The 25050-nt window shown below is 36.9% G+C and overlaps 1 protein-coding gene across 3 annotated transcripts in view; it reads right to left on the bottom strand.

Moving 5' to 3' along the window:
• Positions 1 to 25050, bottom strand: part of LOC133542124 (neuronal PAS domain-containing protein 3-like) — a 248497-nt gene that overhangs the window by 144229 nt on the left and 79218 nt on the right. For all 3 annotated transcript variants that reach the window (XM_061885981.1, XM_061885982.1, XM_061885983.1), the window contains exon 2: positions 23634 to 23735. In XM_061885981.1, the coding sequence (XP_061741965.1) occupies positions 23634 to 23735 (102 nt within the window). The remainder of the gene's footprint in view (positions 1 to 23633; positions 23736 to 25050) is intronic.

Below are 25050 nucleotides of genomic sequence, written 5' to 3'. Positions count from 1 at the left end.
TAAAGTGATCAAGGTCTATTCCTATTCACAAACAGACCCGAAAGTCCCAGAGTCTTCCACTTAAAGAACCCGGAGGACCCAAAACAGACTAAGCCCTGAAATGTACCCAAAGAGTCCGGGGCCGTAACCTTTTTGGGTATACTTTTGGTCAACTGATCATTTAAAACCACTTGGGTTCTTTTGGGACTGTATTAGGCCCCTTAGGACTGAAAAGGGTTCAACTCAGACATTGTAGATACCTGAGAAACCAGATTGGGTCGATGAAAAGAACAGTTTTTCGCAGGGTTTGGGCCAATTGCAAAAAGTGTTCCTAAAGTGATCAAGGTCTATTCCTATTCACAAACAGACCCAAAAGTCCCAGAGTCTTCCACTTAAAGAACCCGGAGGACCCAAAACAGACTAAGCCCTGAAATGTACCCAAAGAGTCCGGGGCCGTAACCCTTTTGGGTATACTTTGGGTCAACCGATCATTTAAAACCACTTGGTTTCCTTTGGGACTGTATTGGGCCTCTTAGGACGGAAAACGGTTCAACTCAGACCTTGTAGATCCCTAAGAAACCAGATTGGGTCGATGAAAATAACAGTTTTTCGCAGGCTTTGAGCCAATTGCAAAAAGTGTTCCTCAGGTGATTGGGGTCTGTTCCTATTCACAAACAGACCAGAAAGTCCCAGAGTCTTCCACTTAAAGAACCCGGAGGACCCAAAACAGACTAAGCCCTGAAATGTACTCAAAGAGTCCGGTTCCGTAACCTTTTTGGGTATACTTTTGGTCAACTGATCATTTAAAACCACTTGGGTTCTTTTGGGACTGTATTAGGCCCCTTAGGACTGAAAACGGTTCAACTCAGACCTTGTAGATCCCTAAGAAACCAGATTGGGTCGATGAAAAGAACAGTTTTTTGCAGGGTTTGAGCCAATTGCAAAAAGTGTTCCTCAGGTGATTGGGGTCTATTCCTATTCACAAACAGACCAGAAAGTCCCAGAGTCTTCCACTTAAAGAACCCGGAGGACCCAAAACAGACTAAGCCCTGAAATGTACCCAAAGAGTCCGGGGCCGTAACCTTTTTGGGTATACTTTTGGTCAACTGATCATTTAAAACCACTTGGGTTCTTTTGGGACTGTATTAGGCCTCTTAGGACGGAAAACCGTTCAACTCAGACCTTGTAGATCCCTAAGAAACCAGATTGGGTCGATGAAAAGAACAGTTTTTCGCAGGGTTTGGGCCAATTGCAGAAAGTGTTCCTAAGGTGATTGGGGTTTATTTCTATTCACAAACAGAACCGAAAGTCCCAGAGTCTTCCACTTAAAGAACCCGGAGGACCCAAAACAGACTAAGCCCTGAAATGTACCCAAAGAGTCCGGGGCCGTAACCCTTTTGGGTATACTTTGGGTCAACCGATCATTTAAAACCACTTGGTTTCCTTTGGGACTGTATTAGGCCTCTTAGGACTGAAAAGGGTTCAACTCAGACCTTGTAGATCCCTAAGAAACCAGATTGGGTCGATGAAAAGAACAGTTTTTCGCAGGGTTTGGGCCAATTGTAAAAAGTGTTCCTAAAGTGATCAAGGTCTATTCCTATTCACAAACAGACCCGAAAGTCCCAGAGTCTTCCACTTAAAGAACCCGGAGGACCCAAAACAGACTAAGCCCTGAAATGTACCCAAAGAGTCCGGGGCCGTAAACCTTTTGGGTATACTTTTGGTCAACTGATCATTTAAAACCACTTGGGTTCTTTTGGGACTGTATTAGGCCCCTTAGGACTGAAAAGGGTTCAACTCAGACCTTGTAGATCCCTAAGAAACCAGATTAGGTCGATGAAAAGAACAGTTTTTTGCAGGGTTTGGGCCAATTGCAAAAAGTGTTCCTCAGGTAATCGGGGTCTATTCCTATTCACAAACAGAACCGAAAGTCCCAGAGTCTTCCACTTAAAGAACCCGGAGGACCCAAAACAGACTAAGCCCTGAAATGTACCCAAAGAGTCTGGGGCCGTAACCCTTTTGGGTATACTTTTGGGCACCTGCTCATTGGGTTCTTTTGGAAGAACGAAAGACTAAACCTTGGAACCAATCCAGTCGGCCACAGCCGGAGGTAGACCGTCTCCATGGCGACGGGAAAGGCCGCGGGAGAAGGAGTGTGGCTTTGGATTAGGCCCCGCCCCTCAGACGGCGGGCCAATCAAGTGCTGAAGGTGAGGTGACGCAGCGGAACGGAGGAATCGAACACGCCGGAGGACAAGGTGAAGGGACCCCAGGGAGGAGATAAGAGGGGGCGAGGTGGACCGGGACGCCATCTGGAGGAGGTGACCCACAATGCAATGGGGGCGGGGTTGTGGTGAAGTGAAGTGGTCGTGAACCGGGAGCGCCAACCGTCTGTACCTAATGAAGTGTCCTGCAAATGATTCTAGAAACATTCTGAATGATGAAGTTTGCTGCGGGCGATGAAGTCGTCGGTGCTCGTCAGCTCGCTAATTAGTGCGCCTTTAATTGATGTCGGGAAGTGGCGTGGTTGGCGGCCGCCCGGGGGACGCCTTGTCTTCACGCCGTAGGAGCGGCGGGGGCCCTTATCTGCGCCGCGCCCGCAATTAGTGACATGGACATCCATCAACATTACTGGCTAATGACATCAACATCAGGCCACGCCTTGCAGTCATGTGACTCCTGTCTCCATGGCAACATCACTTTCAACGGGATCACACTTCAATTACAGCGTTGGCGCACTTGTGTACTTAGTCTTTAAGTGCATACCTTTCTTACACTTGTGTACTTACACTTATGTACTTTAAGTACATAAGTATGTACCCTTGTGTACTTACACTTAAGTGCTTTAAGTACATAAGTATGTACACTTGTGTACTTGCACTTAGTAATTTAAGTACATAAGTATGTACCCTTGTGTACTTACACTTAAGTGTTTTAAGTACATAAGTGTGAACCCTTATGTAATTGCACTTAGTGATTTAAGTACATAAGTATGTACCCTTGTGTACTTACACTTAAGTGCTTTAAGTACATAAGTGTGAACCCTTATGTAATTGCACTTAGTGATTTAAGTACATAAGTATGTACCCTTGTGTACTTGCACTTAGGATTTTAAGTACATAAGTATGTACCCTTGTGTATTTGCACTTAGTATTTTAAGTACATAAGTATGTACACTTGTGTACTTACACTTAAGTGTTTTAAGTACATAAGTGTGTACTCTTGTGTACTTGCACTTAGTATTTTGACTACATAAGTGTGTACCCTTGTGTACTTGTGTGTTTGTGCTGTCGCCAACAATCGCACGTAACACAACGGTGTGTTTTTGTGTCGCATTTTGTGTGTTTGTGCTGTCACCTCGTATGTTTGTGTTGTCGCCTCATGTGTGTTTTTGTTTTCGCCACGTGTGTGTTTGTGTCGTCGCCTTGTTGTTGCCTCGTGTGTGTTTGTGTTGAAGCCTTGTTGCCCTGTGTGTGATTGTGTTGTCGCCTCGTGTGTGCTTGTGTTGTTGCCTTGGGTGTGTTTGTGTTGTCGCATAGTGTGTGTTTTTGTTTCCTAAGCGTGTGTATTTGTGTTGTCGCCTTGAGTGTGTTTCTGTTGTCGCTATGTGTGTGTTTGTGTTGTTGCCTTGTTGTCGCCTCGTGTGTGTTTCTGTGGTCGCCTTGTGTGTGTTGTGTTGTCGCCTTGTGTGTGATTGTTGTCACCTCGTGTGTGTTGGTGTCACCTTGTGTGGGTTTGTGTTGTTGCCTTGTGTGCCTTTGTGTTGTCGCCTTGTGAGTGTTTGTGTTGTCGCTTTGTGTTTGTGTTGTGGCTTTGTGTTTGTTTGTGTTGTCACTATGAGTGTGTTTCTGTCGTCAACTTGTGTGTTTTTGTGTTGTCGCCTTGTGTGTGCTTGTGTTGATGCCTTGGGTGATTTTGTGTTGTCGCCTTGTGTGTGACTGTGTTGTCACCTCGTGTGTGTTGGTGTCACCTTGTGTGGGTTTGTGTTGTTGCCTTGGGTGCCTTTGTGTTGTCGCCTCATGTGTGTTTGTGTTGTCGCTTTGTGTTTGTTTGTGTTGTCACCATGTGTGTGTTTCTGTTGTCACCATGTGTGTGTTTCTGTTGTCAACTTGTGTGTGTTTGTGTTGACGCCTTGTCAACTTGTGTGTGATTGTGTTGTCGCCTCGTGTGTGCTTGTGTTGTTGCCTTTGGTGTGTTTGTGTTGTCGCATAGTGTGTTTTTGTTGTCGCTATGTGTGTGTTTGTGTTGTTGCCTTGTTGTCGCCTCGTTTGTGTTTCTGTGGTCACCTTGTGTGCGTTTGTGTTGTCGCCTTGGGTGTGTTTCTGTTGTCGCCTTGAGTGTGTTTCTGTTGTCGCTATGTGTGTGTTTGTGTTGTTGCCTTGTGGTCGCTTCATGTGTGTTTCTGTGGTCGCCTTGTGTGTGTTTGTGTTGTCGCCTTGAGTGTGTTTCTGTTGTCGCTATGTGTGTGTTTGTGTTGTTGCCTTGTTGTCGCCTTGTGTGTGTTTTTGTTGTCGCTTTGTGTTTGTGTTGTCACCATGTGTGTGTTTCTGTTGTCAACTTGTGTGTGTTTGTGTTGTCGCCTCGTGTGTGTTTGTGTTTTCGCCACATGTGTGTTTGTGTTGTCGCCTTGCGTGTGATTGTGTTGTCACCTCGTGTGTGTTTGGTCACCTTGTGTGGGTTTGTGTTGTTGCCTTGTGTGCCTTTGTGTTGTCGCCTCGTGTGTGTTTGTGTTGTCGCCTTGAGTGTGTTTCTGTTGTCGCTATGTTTGTGTTTGTGTTGTTGCCTTGTGGTCGCCTCGTGTGTGTTTCTGTGGTCGCCTTGTGTGTGTTTGTGTTGTCGCCTTGAGTGTGTTTCTGTTGTCGCTATGTGTGTGTTTGTGTTGTTGCCTTGTTGTCGCCTCGTGTGTGTTTTTGTTGTCGCTTTGTGTTTGTTTGTGTTGTCGCCTTGTGTGTGATTGTGTTGTCACCTCGTGTGTGTTGGTGTCACCTCGTGTGTGTTGGTGTCACCTCGTGTGTGTTGGTGTCACCTTGTGTGTGTTTGTGTTGTCGCCTTGTGTGGGTTTGTGTTGTCAACGTGTGTGCGTTTGTGTTGTCACCATTTGTGCGGCAGTATACTGCAGTCATGCCACTTGCTAAGTGATACATGCTAACTTTTAGCGTGCTAACTTTTGGCGTGCTAACTATTAGCGTGCTAACTATTAGCGTGCTATCTATTAGCGTGCTGACTTCAGCATTTTGAGCTAACGCCTGACTTCTTCATCAACATGGAGGCTCTCAGGGCGCCACGCAGCCTCATCAGGACAGATGGCGCTCGCCCTTGAACGACCACGTGGCGGTCAGACCTTGTGTGTGTGTGTGTGTGTGCGTGTGTGTGTGTGTGTGTGTGTGTGTCCTCACTTTCAGCGAGCATCTGTGATCATGAAGCTCCACTGGGAATTCCCAGGCCGCCTGACAGCAGCACGCCGCACGTGCATTCCACCGTGAGGCCAGACACGACAGGTGTGCCTGCTACAGGTGTGTGTGTGTGTGTGTGTGTTAGACAACATCAGGGTCCTATGCAGAATATATGCAAATGATTGAAACACACACACACACACACACTAGTATGCAAATATACTCAGTTTGCACTCACAAGGTGATTTATCAAGACTCAAACTGTTTGGCAGATTTAAAACCAGCACAGTTTCACCAGTTTCTTTTTTCTTTTAATGCTTGGATATGAAATTCAACTTCAACTCTGTATGTTGCTGTTAAGTGCTCATTTGTTGTTGTTTTCTTATTAAGCCGTTTTGTTAAAGAAAACCCATGTTTGTTGTTAAGGCGGCCGCCTAAACTAAATATTAACAAGCTCTGCTTAGTTCTGCCTCTGTCAGTTCGGTTGGGGTGGGCGGGGTTTGGTGTTAGTAGGTGAATAATGTAGATGCATGGGATTCTGGGTATTTGTTATGTTGTGTTTATGTTGTGTTAAAGTGCGGATGTTTTCCCCGAAATGTGTTTGTCATTCTTGTTTGGTGTGGCTTCACAGTGTGGCGCATATTGGTAAGAGTGTAAAAGTTGTGTATATGACAACCCTCAGTGTAACCTGTATGGTTGTTGATCAAGTATGCCTTGCAATCGCTTGAGCATGGTAATAGAGGCACGGACATAATGCCGTGTGACAACGGCCAAGAATACATATACTAGAAGACGTTATGGGCACTGAAGTCAGAAATCTCCCGGAAAATTCGGGGCAGGTCGGCAAGTATGCAGAGTGATCAAAGAGCCGCGTGTTGCCGACCTTTGATCTAGAGACTTAAGTTTTGAACAGAGGTGGGTAGAGTAGCCAGAAATTGTACTCGAGTAAGAATACCATTACTTTAGAGAAGTATTACTCAAGTAAAAGTAAGGAGTAGTCACCCAAATATTTACTTGAGTAAAAGTAAATGGGTTGTACTTGTATAGCGCTTTTCTACCTTCAAGGTACTCAAAGCGCTTTGACACTACTTCCACATTCACACACTGATGGAGGGAGCTGCCATGCAAGGAACTAACCATGACCCATCAGGAGCAAGGGTGAAGTGTCTTGCTCAAGGACACAATGGACGTGACTAGGTTGGTACTAGGTGGGGATCGAACCAGGAACTCTCAGGGTGCTGGCACAGCCACTCTCCCAACTACGCCTACGCCACGCCTTCCCCTATGTGTGTGTATATATATATATATATATATATATATATATATATATATATATATCCATCCATTTTCTACCGCTTATTCCCTTTTGGGGTCGCTGGCGCCTATCTTAGCTACAATCGGGCGGAAGGCGGGGTACACCCTTCTTCGATCACGCTTGCACCTCCAAAACCCTCAAATCTAGACTCCAAACATCCCAGAATAAGCTAGTCCGGTTACTTTTAGACCTCCACCCCAGATCACACCTCAATCAAATCTAGACTCCAAACATCCCAGAATAAGCTAGTCTGGTTACTTTTAGACCTCCACCCCAGATCACACCTCAATCAAATCTAGACTCCAAACATCCCAGAATAAGCTAGTCCGGTTACTTTTAGACCTCCACCCCAGATCACACCTCAATCAAATCTAGACTCCAAACATCCCAGAATAAGCTAGTCCGGTTACTTTTAGACCTCCACCCCAGATCACACCTCAATCCAACCCACTTCTCCAAAGTGGGCTGGCTCAGGGTGGAGGACAGAGTCAAACAACTTGCACTGAGCCTGGTCTATAAAATCCGCTACACCTCCTTGATCCCGAAGTACATGTCAAACTACTTCCTTAACGTAAATGACCGCCATAACCACAACACCAGGGGGAGCTCCACAAACCACGTTAAACCCATATTCCCATCTAACAAAGGTCTTAACTCATTCTCTTTCTATGCCACATCAATGTGGAATACACTCCCAACAGGTATAAAAGTAAGTGCATCTCTATATTCCTTCAAAAGCGCTCTAAAACAACATCTCCAGTCAACTTCAACACTTTACTAATACCCTCCTCCATTCACATCCCATCTCCCCGGATTATAAACAACTCCAATGTACTTCTAATGTATATACTTGCTCTTATGCTATGTGAACTCACTATGTTCTCTGCTGGCTGTACATATCCTACTAAATAAGACCTACACTGTTTCAATGTCCACATTTCTCTGTTGATGCAATTGTTGATGACTGAAGTACTGATATCAACCAAAGCTCCTCATTGTAAATAATGTAAATAATTCAATGTATATACTATGATGATTAACTTGTGTGATGACTGTATTATGCTGATAGTATATATTTGTACCATGAATTGATGAACGTGGACCCGACTTAAACAAGTTGGGGTGTTACCATTTAGTGGTCAATTGTAGGGAATATGTACTGTACTGTGCAATCTACTAATAAAAGTATCAATCAATCAAACACACAATGACAATGTATAAACCAGGGGTCGGGAACCTTTTTGGCCTTTAGAGCCAAAAAGCCAAATATTTTAAAATATATTTCAGTAAGAGCCATATAACTAAACACGTGCATTTTTAAGTAAGACCAACATTTCTAGAGTATAATAGGTCTCTTATTCTTTGTAATAACATTGTTATTCTGAAGCGAACTGTGGAGGGGGTGTGGCCTGCGGGCCTGCACCGACAGGTGCGCCGACGGCCCACCTGGGCCTTTTTATCCAATCACCTGTCGCTCTGTTATAAGCAGCAGCCAGGAGGAGAGACAGGGTTGGGGCTGGAAATACAATTACTGGAAAGCAACTGAGAGACTTTATTGAAAAATAAAACAATATTGTAACCCTGAAAAAGGCTCTCATGTCGGTGCTTGGTGGTCTGAAGAACCCCCAGGAGGGCAAGTCCCACACTAACCAATAATAAATAAATAACTTCTTACCATTGACGCAACTTCTTGAACAGGTGCGGTAGAAAACAGATGGATGGATTAAAAATGCATGAGAATGTTTTATATTTTGAACATTGTTTTTAACACTGTGATTACAAGTGGAATTAAAGCTGCAAGCAGCGTTGGTCGGGTCCGCCGTTGGCCGCCGCCGCCGCCGTGTCCCGAGTCCCGATCTTAGTCAGACCTACGTAGAAGTTTTTTATTCCATGTCTATACGACATTTCTAACAGAAGTTACATGCAGTTTTGTCTGTTTTTTTTCCTAGGGGGCGCTAAGCGCAATTTTGATTTTTGGGGTTTGGTTTTTTATTAGATGGCAGTTTTTGCCAGTCCTGATATATCTGTAAAATTTGGTGAGTTTTGAAGCATGTTAAGGGGGTGAAATTACAGATCGACAATTCTGGATGTTGTTGATAAATGGCTTTTGCTTGGCATAGTAGAGCTTTAACTTGCACTTTGAAGCATTTTAAGTAGGTCAAATTACAGTTTAAAGAGGCAAAAAAGACATTTTTTAGGAAACTTTGCGCAGGGGTTTTTTGAAGGCGCGTAAAATCCAAACCGGAGCAATAATCAAAACTTTGTTCGACAGTTTTAATCAAGAGGGTTCAATCTCTCTCCTGTGCGAGTTTGAAGCCGAAACGACAAACGCACTGGGAGGAGTTTCGATTTGAAAAAGGTGACGGGTTTTCACAAAACTTTTATTTTGAAGGGGCAATTTTTCACTTCCTGTTGATTTTGGCCGAAGGATGTCAATCATCTAAATGTAGATCTAAGTGAGACCTACATAGAAGTTTTTGTTTCATGTCTTTCCGACATTCCTACTGGAAGTTACAAGCAGTTGTGTCTGTTTTCTCTTCCTAGGAGCAGTTTTTTCTGTGTTTTATGAGCGCAATTTTGAGTATTTTTAATTTTTTTTTCATTAAATCGCAATTTCTGCCAGTCCTGATGTGTCTGCCAAGTTTGGTGAGTTTTGAAGCATCTTAAGGGGGTCAAATTATAGTTGAAAGAGGCAAAAATTGCATTTTTTGTGAAAATTTTGCTTTAAAGGGGTTTTTGCAAAATTTTTGTTGATTTTTGCCCCAGAAGATACGATTATGAAATTTAGGTATAAGTCAGCCCTACATAGAGGTTTTTGTTTCATGTCTCTACGACATTCCTAATGGAAGTTACAAGAAGTCTGTTTTTTTTTTCCCTAGGGGGCGCTAGTTATTATTCATAATTATCGTGTTAAGCAATGCTAGCTCAGATTTATCCGGGAGCCAGACGCAGTCATCAAAAGAGCCACATCTGGACCCCGAGCCATAGGTTCCCTACCCCTGAGCTAAACTGTATGATTCAATGAACAAACTGAAATGTAAAACACAATATGTAAACATTATCTTTACACAAATATACAGCATTATTAGTGAACAAATACTGCCGAGTGTTGAAAGTATTTCGACGGTGGAAATATGCGACCGGCAGCCATTTTGAATCCTCAAACATTCATTAAAATAGTGCACAAAAATCGTTTTCCAATACACATCTTACTATCAAATTTAGCCACTTTCCTTCTTAGTATTGAGTTACATAAAGAAGTTAAACAGTTTACTTACAGACTTGTCTTCTCCGAGGCTTGTAAGAGTGAACACAAGTCGTCTACTTCTCTTTGTTTGGGAACTCAACTAACATCGGGAACCGGAAGTGCCTCAAATGAACCGGAAGTGGCTAAACTCATGACGCGCAGTATTCCCCCTGGCCACCAGGTGTCAGGAAACTCAAATACAGAGTGGGCCAACATTTGAAACGGAACAAATTCACCTTTTAATCGGGAACCGAACAAGTTTTGCATTGAATATTGAACAAGCGAGACTTATATAACTTTATAGTCACATGCAAAATCAAGTTTCAAATAATAATAATTAAAAAAATGACAATGGCATATCAAATAAAATGTAAATAAAAATTGAATGCCTCTTTTCTATTTGCAGCCTTCTCAGGTAAATATCAAAATAAACTTTTTTTTCACAGGCTAAACATACATTTGAAAATAAAATAACAATAATGAATGAATCAAGCATTCAAGTCTTGAAGTAGTGCACAAATAAAACGTTCATTATTGCTCAGTTTGCTTAGCTGATTTGCTTTAAGACTAAATATGGAAAAAGCAACACTTATATAACTTAACAGTGCACAATCTTAATAGTAGTGGAGGGTGTATATTGTAGCGTCCCGGAAGAGTTAATGCTGCAAGGGGTTCTGGGTGTTTGTTTATGTTGTGTTACGGTGCGGATGTTCTCCCGAAATATCAATCAATCAATCAATCAATGTTTACTTATATAGCCCTAAATCACTAGTGTCTCAAAGGGCTGCACAAACCACTACGACATCCTCGGTAGGCCCACATAAGGGCAAGGAAAACTCACACCCAGTGGGACGTCGGTGACAATGATGACTATGAGAACCTTGGAGAGGAGGAACGCAATGGATGTCGAGCGGGTCTAACATGATACTGTGAAAGTTCAATCCACAATGGATCCAACACAGTCGCGAGAGTCCAGTCCAAAGCGGATCCAACACAGCAGCGAGAATCCCGTTCACAGCGGAGCCAGCAGGAAACCATCCCAAGCGAAGGCAGATCAGCAGCGGAGAGATGTCCCCAGCCGATACACAGGCAAGCAGTACATGGCCACCGGATCGGACCGGACCCCCTCCACAAGGGAGAGTGGGACATAGAAGAAAAAGAAAAGAAGCGGCAGATCAACTGGTCTAAAAAGGGAGTCTATTTAAAGGCTAGAGTATACAAATGAGTTTTAAGGTGAGACTTAAATGCTTCTACTGAGGTAGCATCTCGAACTGTTACCGGGAGGGCATTCCAGAGTACTGGAGCCCGAACGGAAAACGCTCTATAGCCCGCAGACTTTTTTTGGGCTTTGGGAATCACTAATAAGCCGGAGTCCTTTGAAGGCAGATTTCTTGCCGGGACATATGGTACAATACAATCGGCAAGATAGGATGGAGCTAGACCGTGTAGTATTTTATACGTAAGTAATAAAACCTTAAAGTCACATCTTAAGTGCACAGGAAGCCAGTGCAGGTGAGCCAGTATAGGTATATATGTATGTATATATGTATATAAAGGTATATACAGTATAGGTATATATGTATGTATATATGTATATAAAGGTATATACAGTATAGGTATATATGTATGTATATATGTATATAAAGGTATATACAGTACAGGTATATATGTATGTATATATGTATATAAAGGTATATACAGTATAGGTATATATGTATGTATATATGTATATAAAGGTATATACAGTATAGGTATATATGTATGTATATATGTATATAAAGGTATATACAGTATAGGTATATATGTATGTATATATGTATATAAAGGTATATACAGTATAGGTATATATGTATGTATATATGTATATAAAGGTATATACAGTACAGGCGTAATATGATCAAACTTTCTTGTTCTTGTCAAAAGTCTAGCAGCCGCATTTTGTACCAACTGTAATCTTTTAATGCTAGACATGGGGAGACCCCAAAATAATACGTTACAGTAGTTGAGGCGAGACGTAACAAACGCATATTATATGTTTGTCATTCTTGTGTGGTGCGGGTCCACAGTGTGGCGCATATTTCTAACAGTGTTAAAGTTGTTTATACGGCCGCCCTCAGTGTGACCTGTACTGTTGTTGACCAAGTATGCCTTTCATTCACTCGTGTGTGTGTTTAAAAGCCACATATATTATGTGATTAGGCCGGCACGCTGTAGGAAAAGTGGACGTGATGAAAGGACTTAGAGGACGCTTTAAGGCACGCCCCCAATATTGTTGTCCGGGTGGAAATCGGTTGAAATTCGGGAGAATGGTTTCCTCGGGAGATACTCGAGAGTCTCCCGGGAAAATGGGGAGTGTTGGCAAGTATGAGTATTAGCGGGCCAGTACTAATGTTACCTTTATATTACCTCAAGAGCCAAATTAAATTACACGGCGGGCCAAATTTGGCCCGCGGGCCAGAGTTTGACGCCCATGCATTAACAGATGGATAAAAAAAAGTAGCGAGTAGCGAGCTGAATGTAGATAAATGGAGCGGAGTAAAAGTAGCGTTTCTTCTCTATAAATATACTCAAGTAAAAGTAAAAGTATGTTGCATAAAAAACTACTCTTTGAAGTACTATTGATCCCAAAAGTTACTCAAGTAGATGTAATGGAGTAAATGTAGCTAATTACTACCCACCTCTGGTTTGGAATAGAACATCCATCCCATCCATTTTCTACCGCTTATTCCCTTTTTTTGGGGTCGCGGGGGGCGCTGGCGCCTATCTCAGCTACAATCGGGCGGAAGGCGGGGTACACCCTGGACAAGTTGCCACCTCATCACAGGGCCAACACAGATAGACAGACAACATTCACACACTAGGGACAATTTTAGTGTTGCCAATCAACCTATCCCCAGGTGCATGTCTTTGGAGGTGGGAGGAGCCTATCCCCAGGTGCATGTCTTTGGAGGTGGGAGGGGCCTATCCCCAGGTGCATGTCTTTGGAGGTGGGAGGGGCCTATCCCCAGGTGCATGTCTTTGGAGGTGGGAGGGGCCTATCCCCAGGTGCATGTCTTTGGAGGTGGGAGGGGCCTATCCCCAGGTGCATGTCCTTGGACATTTGTTTAAAATATATATAAATTATGTATTTATTAATTTATGAATTATTTGTTATTTATTAAAATAAATATGTATTATTTATTTATTATTTTATTAACTATTTATTTGTTATTTATTTAATAAATATGTATTATTTATTAATTATTTTATGATGTATTTATTTGTTATTTATTTATTAATTATGTATTTTTGAAACAAGTATCAATTATGAATTTATTATTTAACGAATTATTTGTGTTATTTATTAAATAAATATGTATTATTTATTTATTGTTTTATTAACTATTTATTTGTTATTTATTTAATACATATGTATTATTTATTATTTTATTAACTATTTGTTATTTATTTCAGAATTATGTTTTTTTAAACAAGTATCAATTATGTATTTATTATTTTAGGAATTATTAATGTTTTATTTATTTTAAAAATATGTATAATGTATTTATTATTTTATTAACTATTTATTTGTTATTTATTTAATAAATATGTATTATTTACTTATTATTTTATGAAATATTTGTTATTTATTTCATTATTGTGTATTATTATTTATTTAAATAAGTATAAATTATTTATTAATTATTTTATGAATGATTATTTGTTATGAATTGTTTATTGTATTTATTATTTTTATTTTAATATTTTATTATTGTTTTTTTTGTCTTAAAAACTGCTGGGAGGTGGGAGGGGCCTATCCCCAGGTGCATGTCTTTGGAGGTGGGAGGGGCCTATCCCCAGGTGCATGTCTTTGGAGGTGGGAGGGGCCTATCCCCAGGTGCATGTCTTTGGAGGTGGGAGGGGCCTATCCCCAGGTGCATGTCTTTGGAGGTGGGAGGGGCCTATCCCCAGGTGCATGTCTTTGGAGGTGGGAGGAAGCCGGAGTAGAACCCACGCACTCACGGGGAGAACATGCAAACTCCACACAGAAAGATCCCGAGCCTGGATTTGAACCCAGGACTGCAGGAACTTGGTATTGTGAGGCAGACGCACTAACCCCTCTGCCACCGTGAAGCCCTGGAATAGAAGAAATAATATTAAATATTTAAATATATGATTTAATTCTAACTCCTCCCATCACAGTCGCCCACGTTGGAGGAACGGCCTCATGGACAAAATGCGATTTTGTGTAAATCCTTGACTACGTCGCCCACGGGACCGAAGTCGGCTTTCCTGAGACCTTGAAAGTCCAAGTTGTTTACCTGCTCTTTCATGCCAGCTCTCTGCCAGAAAAAAAAAACGCCTTATCTCCGTGTCACGTGACTTGTTGACTTCCTGTTTCATTTAGCGCCAAGGAAGCGTCCCTCGGAGGGAGGAACAAAAAAACAGGCGAGCGCGCGGCGGATCCAATTAAAAACGCAAAAGCGAAGCGGCGTGCGAATCAGGCAGAAATCAAAGGCCTTCTAAACTCCTCAGGTGAGCTAGCGGCGGGAGCTAACCATAATGGTTGTGTTGTTGTTTTTAAGCACGCACACACGCACACACGCACACACACACACACACACACACACACACACACACACACACACACCTGCTGAAGTCGATTCAGCTTTCATCTTGCTTCTGCAAACAGCAGAAAGTCAATCAATGGCTGAAGTCTTTCTGTAATCTCCTTCTTCAAAAGGTAAAGATGCGACGAGAGCAGCTCGCAGCTACACAACAGCTCGGCACACAATAGCAGGCGAGCTAAACGTACGTAAGAACCGTCGAACCATGTCGCTGTCTAAAACTTGTAAACAAGTATCAATTATTTATTTAATATTTTATGAACTATTTGTTATTTAATAAATACATATTTATTATTTATTTATTATTGTGTTAACTATTTACTTATTTAATAAATAAATATGTATTATTTATTTATTATTGTGTTAACTATTTATTTATTCAATAAATAAATATGTATTATTTATTTATTATTTTGTTAACTATTTATTTATTTAATAAAGAAATATGTATTATTTATTTATTATTTTATTAACTATTTGTTATTTATTTCATAATCATGTACTTTTAAACAAGTATCAATTATTTATTTATTATTTTATGAATTATTTATTTGTTATTTAATAAATAAATATGTATTATTTTATTTTATTTTTTTAACTATTTATTTGTTATTTATTTCATAATTAAGTTTTTTAAACAAGTATCAATTATTATTTTATGAATTATTTATTTATTTATTTATTATTATTATTTATTATTATTTATTATTTATTATTTATTTAAGAGAGAGAGGGAGAGAGGGGAGAGGGAAGTCTGGGTTTCCCTGCTTAGGCTGTTGCCCCCGCGACCCGACCTCGGATAAGCGGAAGATGATGGATGGATGGATGGATGGATGAAATTATTTATTTGTTATTTATTGAATAAATATCCATCCATCCATCTTCTTCCACTTATCCGAGGTCGGGTCACGGGGGCAACAGCCTAAGCAGGGAAAGCCAGACTTCCCTCTCCCCAGCCACTTCGTCTAGCTCTTCCGGGGGGGTCCCGAGCAATCCCAGGCCAGCCGGGAGACATAGTCTTCCCAACGTGTCCTGGGTCTTCAACGTGGCCTCCTACCGGTTGGACGTGCCCTAAACACCTCCCTAGGGAGGCGTTCGGGTGGCATCCTGACCAGATGCCCGAACCACCTCATCTGGCTCCTCTCCATGTGGAGGAGCAGCGGCTTTACTTTGAGTTCCTCCCGGATGGCAGAGCTTCTCACCCTATCTCTAAGGGAGAGACCTGGAAACTCATTTCGGCCGCTTGTACCCGTGATCTTATCCTTTCGCTCACGACCCAAAGCTCATGACCATAGGTGAGGATGGGAACGTAGATCGACCGGTAAATTGAGAGCTTTGCCTTCCGGCTCAGCTCCTTCTTCACCACAACGGATCGGTACAACGTCCGCATTACTGAAGACGCCGCACCGATCCGCCTGTCGAACTCACGATCCACTCTTCCCCCACTCGTGAACAAGACTCCTAGGTACTTGAACTCCTCCACTTGGGGCAGGGTCTCCTTCCCAACCCGGAGATGGCACTCCACCCTTTTCCGGGCGAGAACCATGGACTCGGACTTGGAGGTGCTGATTCTCATTCCGGTCGCTTCACACTCGGCTGCGAACCGATCCTGTGAGAACTGAAGATCCCGGTCAGATGAAGCCATCAGGACCACATCATCTGCAAAAAGCAGAGACCTAATCCTGCAGCCACCAAACTGGTGAATAAATATGTATTATGTATCTATTATTCTATTAAGAATTTGTTATTTATTTAATAAATATGTATTATTTATTTATTTATTTATTTATTATTTTTTAACTATTTATTTGTTATTTATTTCATAATCATGTACTTTTTAAACAAGTATCAACTATATATTTATTATTTAATGAATTATTATTTTGTTATTTATTAAATAAATATGTAATATGTATTTATTAGTTTATTAACTATTTGTTATTTATTTCATAATCATGTACTTTTTAAACAAGTATCAACTATATATTTATTATTTAATGAATTATTATTTTGTTATTTATTTAATAAATATGTATTATGTATTTATTATTTTATTAACTATTTGTTATTTATTTCAAAAGTATGTATTATATATTTTTTTAATAAGTATAAATTATTTATGTATCATTCTATGATTTTTGTATTTATTATTTATTGAATGAATATGCATTTATTTATTATTTTATTAACTATTTATTTGTTATTTATTAAATGAATATAAATTATTTATTTTTTATTTTATGAACTATTTGTTTGTTATTTATTTCATAAATACGGACATTTGTTTAAAATATATATAAATTATGTATTTATTAATTTATGAATTATTTGTTATTTATTAAAATAAATATGTATTATTCATGTATTATTTTATTAACTATTTATTTGTTATTTATTTAACAAATATGTATTATTTATTAATTATTTTATGATTTATTTATTTATTATTTATTTCATAATTATGTATTTTTGAAACAAGTATCAATTATGAATTTATTATTTAATGAATTATTTGTGTTATTTATTAAATAAATATGTATTATTTATTTATTGTTTTATTAACTATTTATTTGTTATTTATGTAATACATATGTATTATTTATTATTTTATTAACTATTTGTTATTTATTTCAGAATTATGTTTTTTAAACAAGTATCAATTATGTATTTATTATTTTAGGAATTATTAATGTTTTATTTACTTAAAAAATATGTATAATGTATTTATTATTTTATTAACTATTTATTTGTTATTTATTTAATAAATATGTATTATTTACTTATTATTTTATGAAATATTTGTTATTTATTTCATAATTGTGTATTATTATTTATTTAAATAGGTATCAATTATTTATTAATTATTTTATGAATGATTATTTGTTATGAATTGTTCATTGTATTTATTATTTTTTATTTTAATATTTTATTATTGTTTTTTGTCTTAAAAACTGCTTTAATTAAAAATAATGTTATTAATTTCGGACTTAGATAAGGCTCAATTTACTTCACATCAAATAGTACACTTTGAACATTTTTGATGGGGAAAATATTTAATATTTCATGTTTTGCCATAAAAACTGAATTTCTTATTTTCATAAAAAGGGCATGAAACAAAAATAAAATAAACAATTGATATAATGGTAAGCGTTAAAAAAAAAGGATATGACAATTTTTTAATTGTTTTTATTATTCAGATTTTATTATTTTATTATTATTTATTATTACTTTTGTCTTAAAAACTGCTTTGCTTGAAAAATAAGGATTTTCCAATATTTGGAATTAATTAAGGCTCAATTTAATTCACATCAAATATTACACTTTGAACATTTTTGATGGGGAGAATATTTCATATTTTAAGTTTTTGCCATTAAAAAGCTGGTTCCTTTGTTTTCTTTTTTTTTTAAAAAAGGCATTAAACATAACAAAAATTAGATAAAAGTATATCGACAAATAATCTAAAAATGTAAGCGTTAAAAAAAAACATACATTTTTAAACTTTTTATAAGTGGGACCCATTTGGGTCCCTGAGAATTTTAGTGGGATATTTGTCTTAAAAACTGCATTGCTTAAAAAAAAAAATGAATCAATGTTATGAAATATTGACTTAATAAAGGTTCAAATATTACATTTTGAAGATTTTTTATGGGGGAAATATTGCATATTTTACGTTTTGCCATTAAAACTCAGTTTTTTATTTTCAAAAAAGGGCATAAAATAAAAACAAATGAAAAAAAAGAACAATTGATATAAAAATGTAAGTGCTAAAAAAAAGGATATGACAATTTTCTATTGTTTTTATTATTTTATTTTATTTTTTATTATTATTATTTTGGTCTTAAAACTGCTTTGCTTAAAAAATAATGATGTCACAAATTGCGGACGTAATTAAGGCTCAATTTACTTCACATCAAATATTACACTTTGAAAATTTTTGATTGTGAAAATATTTTATATTTTATGTTTTTGCCATAAAACAGCTGGTTTCTTTCTTTCCCAAAAAAGGCATAAAACATAACAAAAATAAAATAAAACTATGTCGACAATTGATCTAATAATGTAAGCGTTAAAAAAAGTATAAGACTAATTTTTTTGCATTTTCTTGAGTGAGACCCATTTGGGTCCCTGAGAATTTTAGTGGGATTTTTGTCTTAAAAACGCTCATCGTTGAAAAATAAAAATGAATTGAAATCAAGGTTATGAATGATCGACTTACAGTATTTAAGATTCCAATTACTTCACATTTAATATTACTCTTTGAACATTTTGGCGGGGAAATGATTGAACATTTTGTTTTTGCCATTGAAAAGCTGTTTTTTTTCTTTCACAAAAAAAAGTCATAAAACATAAAAATTTAATAAAACTATGTCTACAATTGATATAAAAATGTAAGCGTTGCAAAAAAGTTTATGACTCATTTTTACCATTTTTACGGGTGGGACCCTTTAAGGTCCCTGAGAATTTTAACAGGATTTTTTTCTTAAAAACTGCATTGCTTAAAAAAAATCAAAGTTACAAAATATTGACTTAAGGTTCCAATCACTTCACATCCAATATTACACTTTCAACATTTTTAATTGGGGAAAATATTTCATATTTTATGTTTTTGCCATAAAAAAGCTGGTTTCTTTCTTTCCCAAAAAAGGCATAAAACATAACAAAAATAAAATAAAACTATGTCGACAATTGATCTAATAATGTAAGCGTTAAAAAAAAATATGACTAATTCTTTAGCATTTTCTTGAGTTCGGGACCCATTTGGGTCCCTGAGAATTTTAGTGGGATTTTTGTCTTAAAAACTCTCATCGTTGAAAAATAAAAATGAATTAAAATCAAGGTTATGAATGATCGACTTACAGTATTTAAGATTCCAATTACTTCACATTTAATATTACTCTTTGAACATTTTGGCGGGGAAATGATTGCACATTTTATGTTTTTGCCATAAAAAAGCTTGTTTCTTTCTTTCACAAAAAAAAGTCATAAAACCTAACAAACATTTAATAAAACTATGTCTACAATTGATATAAAAATGTAAGCGTTGCAAAAAAGTTTATGACTCATTTTTACCTTTTTTACGAGTGGGACCCTTTAAGGTCCGTGAGAATTTTAACAGGTTTTTTTTCTTAAAAACTGCATTGCTTAAAAAAAATCAAAGTTACAAAATATTGACTTAAGGTTCCAATCACTTCACATCAAATATTACACTTTCAACATTTTTAATTGGGGAAAATATTTCATATTTTATGTTTTTGCCATAAAACAGCTGGTTTCTTTCTTTTCCAAAAAAGGCATAAAACATAACAAAAAGAAAATAAAACTATGTCGACAATTGATCTAATAATGTAAGCGTTAAAAAAAATATATGACTAATTTTTTAGCATTTTCTTGAGTGGGACCCATTTGGGTCCCTGAGAATTTTAGTGGGATTTTTGTCTTAAAAACTCTCATTGTTGAAAAATAAAAATGAATAAAAATCAAGGTTATGAATGATCGACTTACAGTATTTAAGATTCCAATTACTTCACATTTAATATTACTCTTTGAACATTTTGGCGGGGAAATGATTGCACATTTTATGTTTTTGCCATAAAAAAGCTGGTTTCTTTCTTTCACAAAAAAAGTCATTAAACCTAACAAACATTTAATAAAACTATGTCTACAATTGATATAAAAATGTAAGCGTTGCAAAAAAGTTTATGACTCATTTTTACCATTTTTACGAGTGGGACCCTTTAAGGTCCCTGAGAATTTTAAAGGGATTTTTTTCTTAAAAACTGCATTGCTTAAAAAAATCAAAGTTCCAAAATATTGACTTAAGGTTCCAATCACTTCACATCAAATATTACACTTTCAACATTTTTAATTGGGGAAAATATTTCATATTTTATGTTTTTGCCATAAAACAGCTGGTTTCTTTCTTTCCCAAAAAAGGCATAAAACATAACAAAAATCAAATAAAACTATGTCGACAATTGATCTAATAATGTAAGCGTTAAAAAAAGTATAAGACTAATTTTTTAGCATTTTCTTGAGTTCGGGACCCATTTGGGTCCCTGAGAATTTTAGTGGGATTTTTGTCTTAAAAACTCTCACTGTTGAAAAATAAAAATCAAGGTTATGAATGATCGACTTACAGTATTTAAGATTCCAATTACTTCACATTTAATATTACCCTTTGAACATTTTGGCGGGGAAATGATTGAACATTTTGTTTTTGCCATTGAAAAGCTGTTTTTTTTCTTTCACAAAAAAAAGTCATAAAACATAAAAATTTAATAAAACTATGTCTACAATTGATATAAAAATGTAAGCGTTGCAAAAAAGTTTATAACTCATTTTTACAATTTTTACGGGTGGGACCCTTTAAGGTCCCTGAGAATTTTAACAGGATTTTTTTCTTAAAAACTGCATTGCTTAAAAAAAAATCAAAGTTACAAAATATTGACTTAAGGTTCCAATCACTTCACAGCAAATATTACACTTTCAACATTTTTAATTGGGGAAAATATTTCATATTTTATGTTTTTGCCATAAAACAGCTGGTTTCTTTCTTTCCCAAAAAAAGGCATAAAACATAACAAAAATAAAATAAAACTATGTCGACAATTGATCTAATAATGTAAGCGTTAAAAAAAATATATGACTAATTCTTTAGCATTTTCTTGAGTGGGACCCATTTGGGTCCCTGAGAATTTTAGTGGGATTTTTGTCTTAAAAACTCTCATCGTTGAAAAATAAAAATGAATTAAAATCAAGGTTATGAATGATCGACTTACAGTATTTAAGATTCCAATTACTTCACATTTAATATTACCCTTTGAACATTTTGGCGGGGAAATGATTGCACATTTTATGTTTTTGCCATAAAAAAACTTAATGAAAAATAAATAAATAAAACTTGATATGGACGCAGAGATTTAAAAGTTGAAATAGACAAATTAATACATGACTTATTTTTAAAAATGTTATAACTGAGACTTTTAGGGACCGAACTTAGGATGCGTCATGAAGCTACAAAGTAAATATTGTAGTGATTGTACAAAAGACACATTTATACGACAAGCTATATTTTATATATATTTTGTGTGTATAAAAAAGTAAAAAAACAAAAAACACTGAAATAAATATATGCAAATGTTGTGATTGTTTTAGTATGCGACCTTCAGTGGACAGTTTGGACTTGCTAGTCCATGTTTGACCCTGGAACAGACTAACTCCGCCGAGCTTTCCCAACACGGCGCTCCCCTGGAGGATTGTGGGTAATGTGGGCCGGCCCAAACCCTTTCGAAGGAGGAAGACGAGGATGAAGTCAAAGCGCTTCATCAAACATTCCCGCCGCCGAGTTCACGGGCAATCAGACAAACCAGCGCTCAGATCGATACCGCGCTCTTTGCCGCTGCCGGCAACACGCTTCAAACGCTTCACACACACACACACACACACACACACACACACACACACACACACACACACACACACACACACACACACACCTGTAAGTCTATTCAATCCATTATTAACACGCCTGCCAGACAAAAAGCGGGGCTGCTGCTGAAGATGAATTATAGAAAATCCAAACATGGAGAAGATGCTGTCAAACACAAACAACTGCAGAGTGTGTGTGTGTGTGTGTGTGAGTGTGTGTGTCATGGGGCAGGAAGTAGGTTAGCAGGCAGGCCATCAAACACAGGAAGTCAGCCAACATTCGCCTCATGTGACCATCAAACAGAGGTGTGTGTGTGTGTGTGTGTGTGTGTGTGTGTGTGTGTGTGTGTGTGTGTGTGTGTGTGTGTGTGTGTGTGTGTCCTGTAATGAGATAACAAGTGTTATCATCTTCTTTCAACACACACACACACACATAAAGTCAAATTTGCGAGCCAATCAGGTGTCAGAGGACGGTTTGGTCGTGTGAGGTGTAAGTGGGCGTGGCCTATTGTGCAGCACAGGTAAAGACACCAAATGAAATCTTGTCATCAGGTGTGCTTTATGTTTTGTTTTTTAAAAAGCGTGATATATATATATTTATATACTTTTTTTGAAAACTATTTTGACTTTTTTTTTGTATTTTTCATTTAAAATTTGAAAACTAAATATTTTGTTTGATTTTAATAAAATTGTATTTTATATTTTAAATGGTTATGCATGATTCATTTAGTTTTTTGATTGCTTTATATTTTTATAAATTTATTCTAGATTATTTTTTGTTTTGTTTTATTTAGGGTTCTTTTTTGTTGTGTTGTTTTTTTTTGTTAAAAATTAAGATTTCCTTAAAAAAAAATTTGTAAACTATTTTTGACTTTTATTTGATTTTTTACATTTAAAATTTGAAAATTTAAATTTTGGTTTTGATTTGAAAATAATTGTATTTTATATTTTAAATGGTTTTACATGCCTTGTTTAGTTTTTTGCTTCCCGTATATTTTTTATAAATTTATTTAGGATTATTTTGTGTTTTGTTTTATTTAGGATAATTTTTTGTATTTTTTTTTGTTAAAATAAATATTTCATTAAAAATAATTTTTTGTAAACTATTTTTTACTTTTTTTGGGTTTTTTCATTTAAAATTTGAAAACCAAATGTTTTCTTTAATTTAAAAATAAGTGTATTTTTATATTTTAAATGGTTTAACATGTTTTTTTGCTTCTTTTATATTTTTCATTAAATTATTTAGGATTAATCCTTTTTTTTTTTTACAATTGTGCAGTTTTTATAAATTTTTAAAATTAAAAATTATACTATATATATATATATATATATATATATATATATATATATATATATATATATATATATATACATATATATATATATTTAAAATTAGGTTTTTATTTTTTTTTTTTTTTTTTTTTTAAGAATTCGTTTTACTTTAACTGTTTTATTTATTTTCTTGTTTTGTTTTTATTATTATTTTTTTATGAATTTAATTTTTCCGTTCTAATTTTTATTTTATTTTTTTCAAAATATATATATATTTTAAGCCTTTGTTTTATTCCAATATATTTATTATTATTGTTTTTATTTATTTTTTAAGTTTTTTTGCATTTTTTCTGTACAGTTTGTTTCCAACCAATCAGGCCGCGGCTCCGTTACCATGGCGACGAGGTGTGCTGCTGGCCGGCCAGGTGCAGCGTCTTGGGGCGGGCGGCGGCGGGGCAACTTCCTGCGTTGGCGGCTCGCTCCCAGTAGGGGTCACTGTGGGGCACACGCAACACAACACGTCAGGGGGGAGGGGTCAGGGTGGGAGGAGCCCCCATCTGCTGCGCTCTGATAGGTTGACAATTTTAAACAACAGGAAGTAAAAAAAAAACAACAGTGACTTGCAATATTTTTACTTCTTACTTTAAAACAACACTTTGTAGGACTTTGTGTTTTAGTACACACTTTTCACACTAAATATATATACATTTATTCAATAAACTTTTAAATACAAAATGATCATTTTTTTTAGCATGCTAAAGTTAGCATGCTATCATTTTATGACTGAAGTGTAAAGCAGCAAAAGTGGCCCAAAAGTTAGCACACAGACAGTTAGCCTATGTCACATACAAAGTAACATGACTCTGAGGTGTATGGCAGCACAATTGGTTAGCAGTTCTTATTTTGGAATGCTAAAGTTAGCATGTTAACGTTAGCGCAGAGACAGTTAGCCAATGTCACGTACAAAGTAACATGACTATAAGGCATATGGCAGCACAATTGGTTAGCGTTTCTTATTTTGGCATGCTAAAGTCAGGATGCTAACATTAGCAAGCTAAAGTTAGCATGTTAACATTAGCGCAGATACAGTTAGCCAATGTCACGTACAAAGTGACATGACTGAGGCAAAGGCAACACAATTGGTTAGCAGTTGTTATTTTGGCATGCTAACGTTAGCATTACCTAAACTGAACTCAACTCGGGAAGCATGCTAAATTTAGCATGTTAACATTAGCGCACAGACAGTTAGCCAATGTCACGTACAAAGTGACATGACTCTGTGGCAAATGGCAGCACAATTGGTTAGCAGTTCTTATTTTGGCATGCTAACGTTAGCATGCTAATGTTAGCATGCTAAAGTTAGCAGGCTAATGTTAGAGCACTAACAGTTAACCTATGTCACGTACAAAGTGACATGACAATAAGGCATATGGCAGCACAATTGGCTAGCGTTTCTTATTTTGTCATTCTAAAGTTAGCATGCTAACATTAGCGCACTGACAGTTAGCCAATGTCACGTACAAAGTAACATGATTCTAAGGCATATGGCAGCACAATTGGCTAGTGGGTCTTATTTTGGCATGTTAAAGTTAGCATGCCAAAGTGAGCATGCTTAAGTTAGCATGCTAAAGTTAGCATGCTAAAGTTAGCACACAAACAGTTGCGAAGCGAATTATATTTATATAGCGCTTTTTCTCTAGTGACTCAAAGCACTTTACATAGTGAAACCCAATGTCTAAGTTCCATTTAAAGCAGCGTGGGTGGCACTGGGCGCAGGTGGGTAAAGTGTCTTGCCCAAGGACACAACGGC

Source organism: Nerophis ophidion, linkage group LG24, assembly GCF_033978795.1.
Source record: "Nerophis ophidion isolate RoL-2023_Sa linkage group LG24, RoL_Noph_v1.0, whole genome shotgun sequence".
In the NCBI taxonomy this organism is placed as follows: Eukaryota; Metazoa; Chordata; class Actinopteri; order Syngnathiformes; family Syngnathidae; genus Nerophis; species Nerophis ophidion.
Note: the sequence above shows the minus strand (reverse complement) of the source record. Positions and strands in the feature narration are given on the sequence as shown.